Below are 17,051 nucleotides of genomic sequence, written 5' to 3' on the forward strand. Positions count from 1 at the left end.
ATATTTATGCATTTTATTACACATGTATTTCTAAAGGGACATTTACAGTAATGTGGTAGAAGCAAATGTGGTCACTTTAGAAAGTGCACTTAAGGCGACTAACTTACATGTTGTTATCTATGTTGCAGATCTTTGAGCTTAAGTCTACGTCTTAGGTTACGTTTTATCACCTTGGACGACCCTTTAGTGTTTCCTCCAAGATGGTGTATTGTCCTTTCTACAAGGAGGCAAACTTCAGCGGTATCCCATCCAACCAAACAACCAAGGCCACGTCTATAAATGTGTTCACCATCACTCTCCATGGCTTGTTCTCTTCCGTCGGCATCATCGAAAACCTCCTCATCCTCGGAGTGGTCGGCTTTCACGTCCGCCGCTCTGTCATCAGCGTCTGGATCCTGAACCTTGCCGCCTCTGACCTGCTGGCCACCGCCTCTCTACCCTTCTTCACCCTCTACATGGCCCGCGGCAACACCTGGACGTTGGGCACGACCTTCTGCAGGATCCACTCCTCTATCTTCTTTCTCAACATGTTTGTGAGCGGCTTCCTGCTGGCGGCCATTTCTTTGGACCGCTGCTTGGTGGTTCTGAGACCCGTCTGGGCCCAGAACTACAGGAATATCCAGCTTGTTGGGAAGATATGTGGGGTGATTTGGGCTTTGGCTGTTGTCTTCACTATCCCCTTCTACATATTCCGGGATACCATTGCCCTACCTGATGGCAAGATCCAGTGTTACTACAATTACGCTCGGCTTCTCCCAAACGAGCCCTTTGACCTGGGACACCTGTGTCAGCAGCGAAAGGTGGCCTTGGCCTTCATGAGACTCTTCCTAGCCTTCTTGATCCCTCTGCTGATTATAATCCTCAGCTACGCTGCCGTGAACCAAGGCTTGGCACGCCGAGGCTGCCGACGCCCTTTCCGTTTCGTCCGTCTCGTGGTGGCCGTGGTGGTGACCTTCATACTCTGCTGGGCTCCGTACCACTTATTCATCATCATGGAGGCGGTGGCGCCAAGCAGGCATCCTGCACAGAGATTTGCAGGCGAGGCGCTCCCATACGTAGCGACCATTGGCTTCCTTAACAGTGTCCTTAACCCCATCCTGTATGTGTTCAGCTGCCCAGACCTGCGCAACAAAATCCGTCATTCTCTGGGCGCCGTGATGGAGAGTGTGCTGGCTGAGGATCTGGCAGAATTGGCCCGACGCCGCAGCACCGCTCGGTCCCTTAGCACCAATGAATTCATGTTGAAGCAGAAAAATTCTGTCAATGCCTTGGGTGTGAAAGACAAGGAGACAGAGCAAGAAGAAACTCAGAATTAAATAAACACATGGTAACTTCAAGAGCAGTTTTTGTTTGTTCTGTCCTGCATAGAAGCAGCTTTTCTTTGAAAAGGCCAAGATCTTTATATGTTCAAGAGAGACCTTTAATTGTGATTTCGTTGTCTTCTTACCATCATTTGTTTTTTTAGCTTAACTTGGTTATCGATGCTGATGCAAACCTTGATCCTATATCCTTCAAAAAATGTTTGGACCCAACGCTTCCTGCACAGATGTTTTGGATAGAAATATCTGCAGTCGCTTTAAAATTTTACACCACTTTATTGTGCTTTGCAAATTAGCCAAACTCAACAGCGCTGAGCATACAGTATATATGTCCAAATAAGGCTTGGTGATGGATGAAACAGTCAGATTTCAATCAGACCAAATATCATAGATATTCTGAATAATGGATGTTGAAAGTGACATTCAGAATATATATATATATATATATATATATATATATATATATGTATATATATATATATATATATATATATATATTCTGAATGTCACTTTCAACATCCATTAATTAAAATCTTAACAGCAAACTAGGTACGGGTGTCAGGGTGTTTTAAAGGTCGAAGGGCCAACTGTTAGTAGGTCTTAGATCCAATGGCCTTTTTTTATATGAGGCACTTATCAGTAGTAAGTATACTACGCACAATAGATAACAGTCAGCACGGTCCCTGTTTGGAGCAGCCAGCTGGAGTTCCTACTCTTAAGCCAACCTATCTACCACTACTGCAGAAAGGGTCATGTGCACTTGGTAAAAGTCCCTTCCTGCAGCTAAATGTACAACAGCCCTGTTTTCTATGCCACATATCAAAATAGTTTCTTGCTTGTGTTTTTCCACTGTTCCTGGTCACCATACATATTTCAATGCAGAGTTGCATTGCAGAGATCTGTTCATTCATATTGGCCTCAGATAACAGATAACACTTCACATGCAATTCTGAGACAATTGCATGTGAAGTGCCGGATGCCGGTAGCCTAGTGGTTAGTGCACATAGCCCCATTTATGGAGGCTAGTAGTCCTCTAAGCCAATAGCCTGGGTTCAAATCCAAGCTGTGGTTCCTTTCCTGCATCTCTTCCCAATTTCTGACTCTATTCACTGTCCTTGCTATCTGTTATCTGTTATTTCTTGTAATTAACCCTGACCCAAACAGCTGATCCGTGGTGTGGTTTCCCAGTGGAAAACACTGTTTATGTCAAGTTGTTGTGCTACACGTAGTACTTTCTGTGTGGCTAAAATACGTGGTTCCTGTCACCCTTTCTGCAGTGGTACTTTACATAGCTTCAGTTGTTTGTAGAAACTCAAACTGCTTCTCCAAACAGGTGCCATGCTGACTGTTGTACTATGTACTATGCTGAGTGTACTTGTTAGTGATCACTACCTCCCATATAAACCCTTTAGAAATACTACTACTAATTACTAGTGTGCAAATGTAAATTGTGTTGAGGAAATTCTGTACATTTCAAGAGTTACAGGAATTCCAGGATATGAAAATGTACTGAATACTCACTGTGTTTGTGCTTGGAGTGAGCTCTTTGTCTCCAAATGAGTAACCTGCTGAAAAAAATAATAAAATACAACAGCAAATGTTTTCTTATTTTGACTTCGATGCTGAGTAAATGTACATCATGCTGAATTACCCCTAGTTAATGCTACTATTTAGTTTTCCTTTGGTTAAGAAAGTTTGAACTAATGTAACTGTTTATTACTGTGGTATAAGAAGCTAATTTGTATAAATTGTGGTCTTTATTATAGTCACTAATTTTGCTTACAGTAGAGAAAATGTGTCTTACATATTGTATTGAATTGTATACTTGCTTTATTGTCCATGCATCACTGTGACATTTCCAATCATTAAAACTAAAAAGGAAAGTACTCTGGGTTTTGCAATGTGACACTTGTTGCATGATGAATATACCACAGTCATGTTTGTGTTTCCGTTGCATTTCACACCAATTCTTTTCTCAAAATAAGTGACAGCAAACACCTTTTTACACATCATTTTAATTATCGCAGCAACAAAAAAAGAGTTTGATTGTGAAATGGCCACAATGGTTGTTTTCAGCAAAACTGATTTTATAGATAAATCGGAAGAGTTGTGTTTCATTTCTTTACAAAAAACAATTCTAAGTTTACTTTGTGTTGTAAACAGGCAAGGGACATGGTAAAGTGTATTTTGCAAAATATGTGACCTTTAAGGCAACATTGGATTATATTTCCATATTATAGAAGAGTGGATTTATGACACTTTGGACATAAAAGATTTCCATTAATTTATGTAACAGGACAAGAGTTTGCTTGTTGAGATCTGGGTGCATGTCACACATGAATGTTTCTATTTTTTTTCCTTTTTGTTTTACTCTGAGTATTCAGACCATGAGAAAGTGTAAGCTCACATAGTGGAACCCATTTAGCGCTGAAAACACTATGAGGCAAATGAATGCAACAAAAAAAGAGCATTAGCTCATAATATACAGAGACTAAAAGTGTTTTTCCACTGGGTGGCACAATTTCTCCAGTTGGTGGGGAATCCAAGCTACATTGCTTGGAGATCATTGTGCCCGGTTTGACTCTCCATCTGGTCTTCTGGGTGAGCTCTCGTTCTCAAGAGTTATCTTTTTGGGTGGGTTTTGCCCCCTCCCCAAGCAGGGCAAGGACTTTTGCAGCTCTGTTCGAGCATCCGAGCACAGAAAGATGTAGAAGAGGGGATCCAGCAGGGTGTTGAGGCTGGTCAGACCGTAACAAATGCGATGGATGAGAAAAATGGAACGCTCTAATCCACACGGCTCGTCAGTCAACAGCAAGGACACAAATCTGTATCCGCACACGAGGTGATACGGTCCAAACACAACCATGAAATTGACAGTTATCAAGACTAGGATGCCAACAATTTTATGTCGTTCGTGGTCAGAGAGGGAGGGAGATCGTCGTAGTGTCACCCCGATGTGGGCTGAGGTGTACCTAAGGGAGAAGCAGATTTGGAGAGAAAAATGATGAGCCATCAGAACAAACAAAGTGGTCAGTTCAGCATGACTGAAAATTTATTTTAATCAGCTTTATCACATACAAGTAGCTCAGTGACTCAGTATCACAAAAAGTCCACTAGACTCGTTTCCTCTACACGGTTTTGTTTTTTTTCAATTTGACAAAAAGACATTTGTCAGTTGTCAGCCAATCATAAAAGGACAGCTTTGAGTACATTTTTTCACACCAGTAAGTATGTCTACAGTGATGATCAGATTTAGCTTTTCCACTGTCATAACATTATGACTACCTTTGCAATATAAAGCAATCCAACTGACAAGGGGATAATTGTATTATTTATGCATTCTTGAAGTGGTAGTGGGTTGTGGCTATGTACTGTACTGAAAGGTGTTCCTCATATTTTGCCTCCCTTGTGTATGGTACTGGAGTGGGCAAATGCTATTTTAATATTGCACTCATTTGTTCTTTGATGTTGCCAATTTGCATACACGCTCCCACCTCTAAATGGGATCTTGATTAAAGGACCTAAATGTGTTGAAAATTTTAAATTAGGTATTTATTGGCAACTACAATTGTGTCTTGGAACGTGAATGGAAAATTCATGAAGCATTCTCACACTAGGTGCAAATGGGGTCCTTGAAATGGTCACAATGCATGTTTGATTTTAACTTGAAGTACTTAATTAGTCAGTTTCCCTTTTTGCTGACTTGCAAATGTGCTGTTATTAATTTACCGGTAAAAACTGTACAAGGGTGAAATTTTCTTATGACTGCATACATTTAGGGGCGTGGCTGAGTTGACTGACAGGTGGGTGAATAGTAGCTGTTTACCAGGAGGCTTAAGGGCTACATGAACTTCACCTCTTTGCCTGTGTGTAGATTTATAGACAGTTAGGTTGAGATAGCATTTCCAAACGGCTGATACTATTGTTGGGCATCATAGTGCCTCTTCAGAAACCAATTGGTGACGGCATTGACTATGTCCATGTTTTATACAGTATATGGTAAGACACATTAAATGGCATATATAATAATTATAGGCTGCAGCAGCATTATGATGACTGGCACTCACCCAAGTATGGTGCATGGCAGCAGAAACCCAAGGGCCACGGTGGTGATCTTGAAGCGGGCGTATGAGGGGCTGACAGGGTAGTGCTCTAGACACAGCAGTCTATCTGGATCAAACACTGTGGGCAGCAACCCACTCAGGGAGAACAGGAAGGTGAGGGTCCAAACTGCCACCCCACTCATCGCTGCCACCCTGATAGTCCGCACCCGGCGACTGCTCAACGGGTACACGATAGCAAGGCACCTGTCCAGTGCGATCAGGCACAGGAACATGACGCTGGCATAGATGTTCACATAAAACACGTAGCCCACCAGCTCACAGGTCAGCCGACCGTAGGGCCAGCGGTGAGCACTTTGGAGATAAATGATCCACAGTGGCAGTGTGAGCAGCTGGAGGAGGTCTGACAGAAGCAGGTTGAGGATGTAGACCAGCTGGCAGCCTCCCCCGCTTGAGCGGCCCAGGTGGTACAGTCCCCAGAGTGACAATAAATTGCTCGGGAGACCCAACGAGAAGATCAGGCTGTAGATACAGGTCAGCCCAATAGTGTCTGTGTCCAAAGGGAGGTTGCAGCTGTCATTGGACATGTCTCTATTTTTCCAAACACCTTTCATGGAAAAGTAGAGCTGACTTTACGCAGAGATTCGAGAGATATCTGCAGGATGATGAGTAGATGCATGAATACCCATTCTTTTACACAAAGCAAAAGAAAAATACAAGAAATTTCAGTAATCAGTTTGACAAATCCAATCAGTCATTGGTCCATTGTGTAATACTGATTTCTGCAGCAATAAAGTTTATCCAGGATCCATCAGGGGAAACAAACACCTGCAATGAAGAGCAGAAGCATTTTCAGATGGTTTAGTGTCAGCAGCTGCATGAGCAATCAAACCATAACAATCAAACTTAGACATTTCACTCACCTCTCAGGACAACGAGAATGACAGCTGCCCGCTCTGCAGCTGGGTGACCTGTACTAAAAGAAATGTCGGGAACACCGTGTCTCGACTAAGCCTTGTCTTTTCTGTGATCGTTTCCTCCACAGGAAACCCACTTCTTCAGCTTTAAAGGCAACATCCTGAGGCAGGAGAACGCCTTTCTACCCCAGAAACAAAAACATACACTCTCTCCTTCACTCTGTGTCAGTCTAACTCCAGCAGTAGACAGGATGATGAAGGTGGACAGGGGCTGTGAGGGGAGGAACTGATGGAGGGTGTCCACTAATGCCCTTTAGATTACACGTTGCTGGCTACATGCCATTAAACACATTAACATTACGGCTATTCTTTGGTTAAACATGCGTTTCAACACATCAGAATATTGTTTTACCTTTGTTCCAAGACAAGATTGGGAATGCAAAAATTTGGTTTCCCCAATGTAAACCATGAAATTGGCCAAGCTTGATTGTTGTGTGTTAAGTAAAAGAATACATTCTTTAGTCAGAGGATATATACCTTGAGGGGCAATTGCAAAGGTAAAATAACTATCTTTATGCACCTCTAACTATCAAGTACCTTAAAATTGCATTCATTTGGAACTCAGCCATTGGTGCTCCAAAGTATATGGGTGGGAAACAGAACCATCCCTACCTTCTTTTCCATTCCTGAACAATGCCATGTGTTTTTTTTAAAACCACTGCTGTGACATATAGGTCAAAAAATACAAACAACAATTGTCTACCTTGTCAGGCAAACTGGGAAAAACTGCTATCCAAAGAATCCGACAAAACACATGTATATGGCAGGGATGGGATTTCTCTTGAAAACATTTCCCCCTGAAGTGAAAATGACTTATTTTGTTTGTGCAGTTTACAGACAGTCAAATGGTGCCATTTACCCAGGGTGAACTTTGTTCAGGCACTGCTGGGAGGAAAATATTCTAACACAATTGAAATTGTTTGGGTACAGAATGGTTACATTGAGACAATGGGTGCTAGGCAGTATTTTTAAAACATGGTTTCAAAGGGAGGAGGGTTGAATCACTCACTTTGTTTCCTTTATAATGCCACAAATCTCTGACTTATTAAATAATCCAAGCCTGGATCTAATAAACTGACCAAACCACGAGACAACATTCCTCCCTGTTGCTTCAGAATATTGCATCTAGGTTTCCATTAGAATATGTGGCCATATTAAACACACAGGGACAGAAATGAACTACATAAACAACCAATGAGGATGCAGCACTGTTGGCTGCATAACTGGTGGAATTCCATTATGTGATAAAATATGGATTTTGTACAAGACAAAAAGATTGGGAGTAATGTTTAAACTATAATTTAGTTTTTACCCTACCGAAATTAGAAGGTTATTAAGATGTCTCCCCATTACTGGAATCCATTATTTTACTGTTGTAAGTAGTGTAGCATCATGACGATAGTTTTAAAACTGTCTATAACTGTCTATATTTATTTATGATTATGACGATTACACTAAATCCGAGGCCTCTTTGGATAGCTCTTTGTGAACTACTGTCAGTAGTAGATTTATTGCATTAGTCCAACTTAAACTGAACTAAAGAATTGTGTGTAAGCATGTTAGTTCGACCAAAATAATTTTATTAAGTAGGATTAAAACAATGTGGTTGGGGGTTATTTTCTCTTACTGTATGTGGATGTACCTCAATCTGCCAACAGGCCTAGGCAGTAGCGGAGCGAGTGTGGGGGCAGAAGGTACGGCAGCCCCGGGCCCACTGTTGTCTCAAGGAGCCAAATTTAACATGCATTTTGTTATTTAGTTTAATTTTTGAATAAAGTTAGTTTGACTAGCTCTGAGTCTCTCTTTTCTTTTGTCGCAATCAAGACACACAATGTATTTTGTAGAGCAGAGAGTGGCCCCCCTCCACTGCCAAGGGGGTTCTCAACTTCAGCAGCAAACAGCACCAGCAGGGTGCTGTGGCCTGTTTGTAATGTCATTGATTCCACCTCTTAGCACCCCCTTTGCTGGGCCCCCGCTGCTGTCTGGAGTTTTAAAAACCTAGTCATCTGTCTGCTTTATTTCTGTTTACCTCGCAGTTTTTCTAAACTAAATAAAAAAAGTTTTCTCATTGACAACTCAACAACTCAACCTGGCAAGTCTCCTCCCGTTGCTAGCTCCACTAACGTAAACGAAACTAGCCAAGCAAATAAACATGTTAGCGAGGAGCACCCAGCTATCTCCGTGCAGGAAAGCGACAGTGTTGATGAAAACTTAATTGGTAAATTGTTTCATCATGATTTGAGATTATGCTTAGATGCTGGTCTTTTGTTTGTGGGTGCATGTGTTGTAGACCGCCGCGTCTGCTTGGTTATCGTACTGTATGAACGGCAGGCCATTGCTGTCACACTGTTTACAAAGTTTGTTGTAGTGCTTGGGTTGACAATGTGTGGTTTTATTGTATTGTCTGTTTGGCTGTGTGGCTGGATGAGTGTCCAACTTCACTGAATGTTAAACTGTAGTTGCCTTCTATCTTTGGTTTCCCGTCCAGCTAATGAAGTCTGCTTTACTTGTTTAATCGGTGGAATATGCGCACAGACATATCAGCACTTGTTCTGCTTAAACATCAGCAGGTCACTCACTGATAAGTCCCTGTCACTGTAATAGCACCCTTTGTAATCTGCAGCGGCATTTCTCTTCGTCCCGCCCCGTCTTGTATCTCCATACAGCCGATATTATACCATAAATGCTATACTATATTACTATATAGGCTACAGCATATGCTATATAGCCTATAGACAGTTTAAGGGCCCACTATTGGTCCCCGCCCCCTCTGCAATGAGCCATAGGCTCCGCGCCTGGGCCTAGGTGCTCCACAAACTCTTTGCCAAGCTTTAACCCAGAAGTCATGTTGTTGTTTTTTCATTACTTGTTGTATTGGTTATGCTTGTCATCTGGGTTTTATGTAATTTGTTTACCTGTTTACCACCAACCTGCCAAGGGACTACAGATGGAAATTAGCCTATGGCTATAATCTAACACATTTACATGTTTATGTTCATTAATGTGCACTGTCCCTATTTAAATAAATAAATACAAATTAAATGAATACAAAATAAAACTGTATACAATGTGTAGAAGAAAACTGGGGAGAAATTAAAGCGTGGAGTACATACAAAATATGTTTTGTCGATTGTTCAGTATGCGACCTAATCAACCAGAAGAAGGTTTCAATTGAGCAAGTTGACAGGTGACCACAAAGCGGCAACCTCCGGTCTTGAAAAATGAAGCCATTGCGGAAGTGCAAAATTCTGCAGTTTGTCGGGTGTCTGCTTGAGGCTGGCTCCAGGAACCCTGGAAGTCACATACACATGACTGGCAAAAAAGTTTTTACAGCATAAATAAACAGCCTGGTACAAAAAACAAAATAGGTCTGATTAGTTATTGTCATCACTGGCACACACTGTTCAGGGGGTGATTTTTTTTTAATGGCTCAGTTTTGATTTTGAAAACGATATGTGCTATCCATAGTTAGGTGTGTATCTGACATGATTGACAGGTGGGCGTGATGTAACGGTTTGTCAAGAAGCTTAAACCCAGCCTCAGCTCCAGCTCTCAGCCTGTCGTAAGGCTGACTGAAAGTTAGGTTGAGACAGGATTTCCAACATGGCGTCTGCTGCCGATGAGCCCCGGGAACCCCTTGCCTTAACAGATGGCTGACGTCACTCAGGTTTTGTCCATTAATATTACCGGTCTATGGTGGCACTGGCCACCTCTAATGGAGTCAAACATACTTCTGTCAATAAATCAATTCCTCCCTGTGCTTGCATGCTGGGACAAGGAAAGGACTCCAAATGAATGGTGTCGACTTGACTCAACTGTTCATGTAAATTTATTGAGTTTGTACTACTATAGTATGTGCTCACAGGACAAGAATGGCAAAAAACAAAAAACACATACTGCTTGATTCACATGGGTCGCCAAAGTCAACACAAATTAAAGTCCGTAGCAACGTAGCAAAATGAAACTTTTTCAGTTTTAGAGTTCACAATGCAGTACCAGGAGGTCGCTGACCATATGTGTGCCATATCGAAGGGGATTTCATACAATAGTCCAAAGGGTTGCAGGATTTTCTGTTGACATGTTACATGGACAGAACATTATTCTTGCATTCAAGCATTTCAGATTATTTGTGAGAGATTGGGACATTCCACAAACCAGCTGGCTTTTCCTTCCACAGTCAGAATATTTCTCAGGACTCAATATATTTCTTTAGAATATGTTTTACTCTGCTTTCATTTTTATTCTGGATCTTTGGCAGCAGATAATCCTGCAGAATGCGACTGATGCCCAGACAAATACTACAATGAGGATGATAATAAAAAGAGCAATATCTAGGCAGTGATAGGAGTACCAAGGCAGACTAAAACCTGCTGACTGAAGATGAGCAGCTCCCTTGTTTCTAATGACGTACTCAATCCAAAATATGCTGGTGTCCATTAGTGACATTGGCAGGTCCCTGTGCAGCTGAGAAAGTTGCTGCATGTTGTTACGATAAGAGGGGGCCTCAAGGACATCCTGCAGAGTCTCCAGGAAGACTTTCTCTGTAAGTGCTCTTGCCTCAACGTGTCGAGCTGCCCCACGGAACTCAAGCCGGATAACATTATCAAACTGGTCAAAGAGGAGGGGCAGGACCACAACAGGAACTGTTCCTGTAAATGGCCTCATACATGCCATTGGTGCCACCATGGGCTACAAAGGCACGAGTCTTGGGATGGCCAAGGAGGTCGTTCTGAGGGAGCCAGTTCACCAAGAGCGTGTTGTTCCCCAAGAACTTTTCACCAGCAAACTTCCACACCACCTTCTGAGGGAGCTGAGCAAAAGCAGCAGCGATTGCGATTGTGGCCTCACGAGACAGGACTGAAACGAACGTCCCAAGGGACATGACTACCACCCCATGCTCCCCAGAGCTCTGCATGAAGGCCTCCAGCTCAACAGGGAGGGGATTAGCCTTCTTGCACTGGAACCCCCCTATGTAGACCACATTGGGCATTGTGGGGCGAGGGAACTCAAAAACAAAATCTGTTCTAATCAACCATAGATCAGCTGCATACTGCATAGACAACAAGTCAGAACCAGGTGAATAATAATTCACAGTCTGTTTTGCGATTTCATAATTGATTTCATACAGCAGAAACAACCCCCACCTAACAAGGATCTAGTCGTAACTTTGAGGGGAAATTCTTAGAAAAAGTCCTGATTCTAAGAATTTTCTTAGAACTTTGTCACTAGGAACAACTTTTAGTACTTAGGAAGCTTTGTGAATACGGCCCCAGGAGTTTTGTGCAAAAGCCTTCAGCAAACTAAAGGAAAGTATGTCTATCTTGTGCTAATCTAAGTGTAGCTAAATCGTTGTTGATGGTAGCAAACGTATTCATTGTAAGCAAAACTAATGAACTGAGTATTCATTGGAAGTTAAGCTAATGCCTTACCTGTCTTATCTTGTCTATTTATATGGCTAGGTAGTGTTGGTAGTGTTCAAAAAGCCTGTTTTTGCAGCATGCTTTAAACAAACTATGTCCTGATATACATAGAATTTCTAATCACATCATAAGGTGGGACCAAATACTGTCACTTACTGTAGCACAGTGGAGTATATGCAAATGATTTCATGTAAGATACATAGTACTGATGATGAAAAGCAGTGATTGGTCTTGCTCCTAATTCAAACAGAATTGAGCTAGCTTCATCTTTGAGCAGCTCTATGATTGATGCATAATGCCTGATTTCAACAAGTGGCTCCTTTAGCCTATAATTAATGTCATTAGATATACCTACTTCTGTGACTACACAGCGTTATTTCAAGATGTCTTCCCCTCCTGTTGTTGAGTCAGTGTTGAATGCCTTTAAAAAAAAACATATTTCTTTATTGATCGTCCTACTACAAAGTTATTCATCACTTTATCTCCAGCTCAACTTCCAACTGCTGCTCATTTAACTACATCCAGTGTCAGTTCTTTAATTCTGTCCCTGCGATTGTCTTCACATGGCTGGTTTACTGCACAACCTTTACAGTCTGATGGATGTGGAAAACTTTCAGGCAGAACTGGGCCGAAAGCCAAACTGGGACACAGTCAGAGTGTGTGAGACGGGAGTGGCAAGGGAACGAGGGACGGAGGAAGCATGCGAGGTCATACAGTGGAGGGAAAATAAAGTGAGCGCTGGTGATTACAATAAGCGCACAAGTCACAGTTGAACAGTCATATCAGTGAGCTGCAGCCTTTCCCCCTCCTCCCCTCCTCTGCCTCTGTGGAGTTAAACAAACCTGAGCCAGGGAACAACAGCTCTGGACATTACGGGTCATTTAGTACAAGTGTTCACAAAAATATATATTCTAATCAACCTTAAATTTAGTTTAAAAAACATTCATTTACAAGGTGATTGATCTCTTGTTGCCTCGTGCTTTAACAAGAGTCAGTTCAGTTGACATGAGCAAAGTTCATGTTTAGAGTTTTTATTGTACACATCAAGATTTATGTGTGTATCATTTACTATGAGAATAACCATTGAGATCGTCACCTAAGTAAAAATGACAAGACGATATAGCATGCATGCTACTTTTACTTATGGTGAAGCACAGCATAATCTTCAAGAACAGCTTGAAATAGTCATGTTTGCTCAGAGCAGGATTAGCCAATCAGAGATTTAATCTCCAGCACACACACACACACACACACACACACACACACACACATCCCCAGGTCCCCAGGACAAACAATCCATGCATTTTATCAGGGATATGAAGAAAAACCTGTTCAATTAAACCTGTAGATGCCACATTAATACATATAACCAACTGAAAAATTGACATGAATGTATAAGTGAATTGAGAGGAAGTAAGAAAAAATTTAAATGAAAGTCAGACTAGATCAGAAAGAAAAGTCTGCTGCAGATGAAGCACAAAATAAATCCATATATGATCGATTGCACAGTCATTCTGAATGTCACAGAAGTACAATGATTCCCTCTGTGACAATCCAACAGCCATTTGAGACTTTATAGTTTACTTATTATTCACATCAGAGAGCCCAAAACCTTTTCTCGTAATGTATTTCTTACTTAAATAAGATAAGATCAACTTAATTGACCCCACGGAAAATGTGGTTTTTACAACAGCTCAAACAAGGAGGAAAATAGCAAAAAGTTAAAAAAATAAATAAAAATAAACAGGAGCGCCCATAGCCTATTGGTAATGTTGTGTACGCCATGTACGGAGGCTCTAGTCCTCTTGAGCTTGAGTCCGACCTCGGGCGCATAATCCCCCCCTCTCTGCTCCCAACATTTCCTCTCTCTCTTTAGCTGTCGACAGAGGATTAGGGCCACGTTAAAAACATTAAAAAAATTAATTTACGAGAATAAACTCGTAAATTTATGAGTTTAAGCTCTTAAATTTTAAATCTCTTAAAGTTTAAACTTCTGTAGCACACCCACGATATGCCGTAGCCTGCGGTAGCACAGTAGTGCTAAGGTGCTAATGTTTATGCTCCCCTCGGATGGAGCCAGTGGCTGCATTCCCAATATGGTAAAAGAGGCGGGACATTTCCGAGAACCGTGCTGAGCAACTGACCAATAACGACTTGGCCCACGTGGGGCTCTGCAGTGGGGGCTCAATAGAGTGTAGCTGACGGACTCAGAGCGTAGAGGGAGCAAGGAGGAGCAGTACATGAAAACAGACACTTTTTTCGGAATTTATCTATTGTGAACGTACAAAAGTAGGTACATAGATTAAATATACAAACCCCAAAAAGGGCATAATATGCTCTTTAAAGACAAAAATGCCATTTTTTTGTTAAAATTTAAAAACAAACATTTTTAAAGTAATTCAATATTAAGAATAATAATACTGTGGTGGTAAAATAGTACTAGAAATATACACTATGTAACCTTTCACTTTTACAAACTGAGGTATATCATTCATCCTGACTCAGAACAATACTGACATTTAAACACAAGCTCAACACAGACCTACCTCAGAGGCAGACAAAATAACTATTTCTGAACATTTTAACATTCCTCCAGGCAGAAAAAGATTTTATTTGAGGAAAAAAACAAAGGCGATAGAACATCCTGTAATATAAAATGAATGGAGCCGTGCAGTAAAGGGACATGGACTGGAAAAAAATAAAGGAAAAAATAGTTTCTAGATGGCGTCAGAAACCCATTCTCTCAAGAACATTTCTTAGTGGACTCGTGAGAACGTTTTGTGTGTTAATAAGAAAGATTTCTGTGCTCTCGAGAAGGTGTTGAGTGCCCATTAAGAAAGTATAGCATGCACATGTGAAACTCTTTGGGCTATCTTACAGAGAAGCTAAAAGACAAAATGGCAGAAACTTTCAAGGGCACACCAAAAGTTTTCTAGTAATCAAGAGAAGTTTTCTTGTGTGCACACAATATTGTTTATGTGAGCAATAGAAACTAACAGAAAACTATCTCACGCTCACGGGATAGTTAGTGGGACGCACAAGACAGTTTTCCATGCACACCTGGAACTTAATCTTCTTTTTAATGTCTTCTGCCGATGCCAAAAAATGTGATGGATCATGACATCTTTCAGCTCTTGTCAGAAATTGGGCCTGACCTTTAACCCAAAAACAATGAATCACACATGCTTCCATTTCTTTAAAACAAGCTTCTAAAATCCTTCATGACAGAATCCTACAAATGTCTATGACATGTGCTTGCAAATGTTTCTGCTCACTCAAGTTGACAGAGTGTTGATCACATTACTTTGGTTCTGTGATTAAAATAGTTTGAGGCTCTGTGACCCTGACAAATGGGAGTTGCAAAACCTGCTGTAAGGGGCCTTATAATGCTGCCCTGGCTCTGCTCCAAAGCTTTCCTACATCCTTGAAGAGTTTGGATGAAATCCCTTGAAGGGGTGGTTGGGTGGAAGCAAGAACATGGTCAGCTGCCATATCTGTGCAGGAAAACAAAAAATACTAAGAAAGTGTATAGCCATGAAAGTAAAGGAGTGTGACAAGTTTCCGAGTCATTTGTCCAATATACGTACCTTCACACCCCTCCCTCATGGAAGTGTTGTCCTACTCAAAATCCATCTTGGTCTCGACACCACTTTTTGAAGGTCTCGGTCTCGTCTCGGAATCAAAAGCATTTTTATTCGGTCTTGTCAAGACCAGTCAAGACCCCCACTGACAGGTTATTTTTCTACTTCATTACTTTGATATGAAGGAAAACACCCTTTTCTAAAAGAACAAAAAACATTGCAACCTTCCCAGTGTTACGGTCCAAGTGAGTGACATGCCTGCTGTACCCACCAGATGATGATTTGTCTGTGATATTTATAATCTTTGCTTGTCTCGGTCTCGCCCTGCCTCGGTCTTGGTCTTGACTCAGTCTCGATCCCTAAATGTCATGGTCTGGTCTCGGTCTCGAAGCACTCTGGTCTCGGTTAGTTTGGTCTTGACTACAACACTACCTCATGGACATGGACACACAATGTGCATCCTGGGAAGAACACCATCCAATGAATCATTCCCTGTATATCCAGCAGGGGGAGACAAAGGCACTCTTAATGCTCAGTGGTGGTGCAGCAGTGTTCCAATATATTAGATTAGATCTTTTCAAAATGAGACTTTGCTTTTTAAACCAAATGAAACGTTTCTTCTCAGTTATTATAACCAGAGAAATGCTACAACAACACCCCAAACTTGGGATTTGACCACTGCTGCAATTGCATTTTTTGTCATTTATCATATATTTTGCAAATATAAAAAAAATCCTGAATTTTAAATCAACTTCTAAAATTAATTTTGCACAGTTTTCTTTCAGACTAAATCAGACGTTGGATGCAGCTGTACTGTGATTATGATATTTTGGGGAATGTCTCAGGTTGTATTCTTTTTCTCAGCTATCCAAGTCTCTGGTTTTCTAACTCTGTACCTTTGTGTAATCTGTGCATGTGTGTGGCAGGTGTTTCTCAGTGGACATGATTAGAAAGTGTTAACATTTTATTTTAATCTATTGACAGAGAATTCCATCATGTGGAGATGTGTCATCATGGATGAATTCAGGGCTGATTGAAACAATAGATTACACATGAGCCAATTTCCACCATATTAGTACACGTTTCTAGATTTGTAATATGAAGTGCATGGTGCAAAAAAAAAACACATCATAATTGATGTAAAGCAAACATCCACATTACTGCAGAGGAAGCCACTTAGAGTTAAATCATTAAAGGGGCCAGAGCGGCTGGTGTTGTAAGACTGGACAGCATTTAGATGTCGAGGACTCTCTCTGCTTTTTTTTTCACCTTTGTTGCCATGGTGATCAGCTGAATAAGGAAGTGCCTAAAAAACAAACAACAATTACTTCTGATTTTCCTTGTGGGAGTCTTTTTCGACATTCATTGCACCTTTTCGGAGTTGAACTCAGTTCCAAAAATCTGAGCAAAGCCCGCGGGACGCTTGCTGGTTCTGAACCTTTCCTTCCCTCAATTGTTCTGTGTCATGACACGGCTCGTTTCAGTCGTAATGACAGTGTTCACATCCATTGACTCGCATGCCCTGCATGTACTATCACATGTTGACAGCTGTTTACTAATAATCAAAACACATTTTCAAGGTTCTTCTTGGACACACCTTACTTCCTTGCACGCGTTATACAAAACCAGGCCTGAAGAGAGCAGTAATTAAAATGAAGTTACATAAAACCCATCATGCATTCAGATTGAGCTC

At 41.3% G+C, this 17,051-nt stretch overlaps 2 protein-coding genes and 1 pseudogene across 2 annotated transcripts; 1 reads left to right on the top strand and 2 right to left on the bottom strand.

Moving 5' to 3' along the window:
* Nucleotides 1–1,692, top strand: LOC109992805 (prostaglandin D2 receptor 2-like). Its single transcript, XM_020645572.3, has one exon. It carries the CDS (start codon nt 201–203, stop codon nt 1,314–1,316), a length of 1,116 nt encoding a protein of 371 aa, XP_020501228.2. The 5' UTR covers nt 1–200; the 3' UTR covers nt 1,317–1,692.
* Nucleotides 1,693–3,314: 1,622 nt separating this feature from the next.
* On the bottom strand, nt 3,315–8,386 carry si:dkey-165a24.9 (probable G-protein coupled receptor 132). Its single transcript, XM_020645640.3, has 3 exons — nt 6,304–8,386; nt 5,387–6,208; nt 3,315–4,291 (listed from the first exon to the last, which is right to left on the bottom strand). The coding sequence occupies exons 2-3, from the start codon at nt 5,992–5,994 to the stop codon at nt 3,883–3,885; spliced, it is 1,017 nt and encodes a 338-aa protein (XP_020501296.2). The 5' UTR covers nt 5,995–6,208; nt 6,304–8,386; the 3' UTR covers nt 3,315–3,882.
* Nucleotides 8,387–10,168: 1,782 nt separating this feature from the next.
* On the bottom strand, nt 10,169–16,094 carry LOC136177400 (UDP-glucuronosyltransferase 2B15 pseudogene; annotated as a pseudogene).
* Between the last annotated feature and the right edge of the window lie 957 nt (nt 16,095–17,051).

The sequence above is a fragment of the Labrus bergylta genome, chromosome 22, assembly GCF_963930695.1.
Source record: "Labrus bergylta chromosome 22, fLabBer1.1, whole genome shotgun sequence".
Lineage (NCBI taxonomy): Eukaryota > Metazoa > Chordata > Actinopteri > Labriformes > Labridae > Labrus > Labrus bergylta.

Excerpts from the sequence above, each read along its gene's own strand:
- LOC109992805 (XM_020645572.3), top strand. The coding sequence starts at position 201 with ATGGTGTATTGTCCTTTCTACAAGGAGGCAAACTTCAGCGGTATCCCA.
- si:dkey-165a24.9 (XM_020645640.3), bottom strand. The coding sequence starts at position 5,994 with ATGAAAGGTGTTTGGAAAAATAGAGACATGTCCAATGACAGCTGCAAC. Across the intron at positions 4,292-5,386 it reads CTGCCATGCACCATACTTGG|GTACACCTCAGCCCACATCG; the intron begins GTGAGTGCCAGT and ends CTTCTCCCTTAG.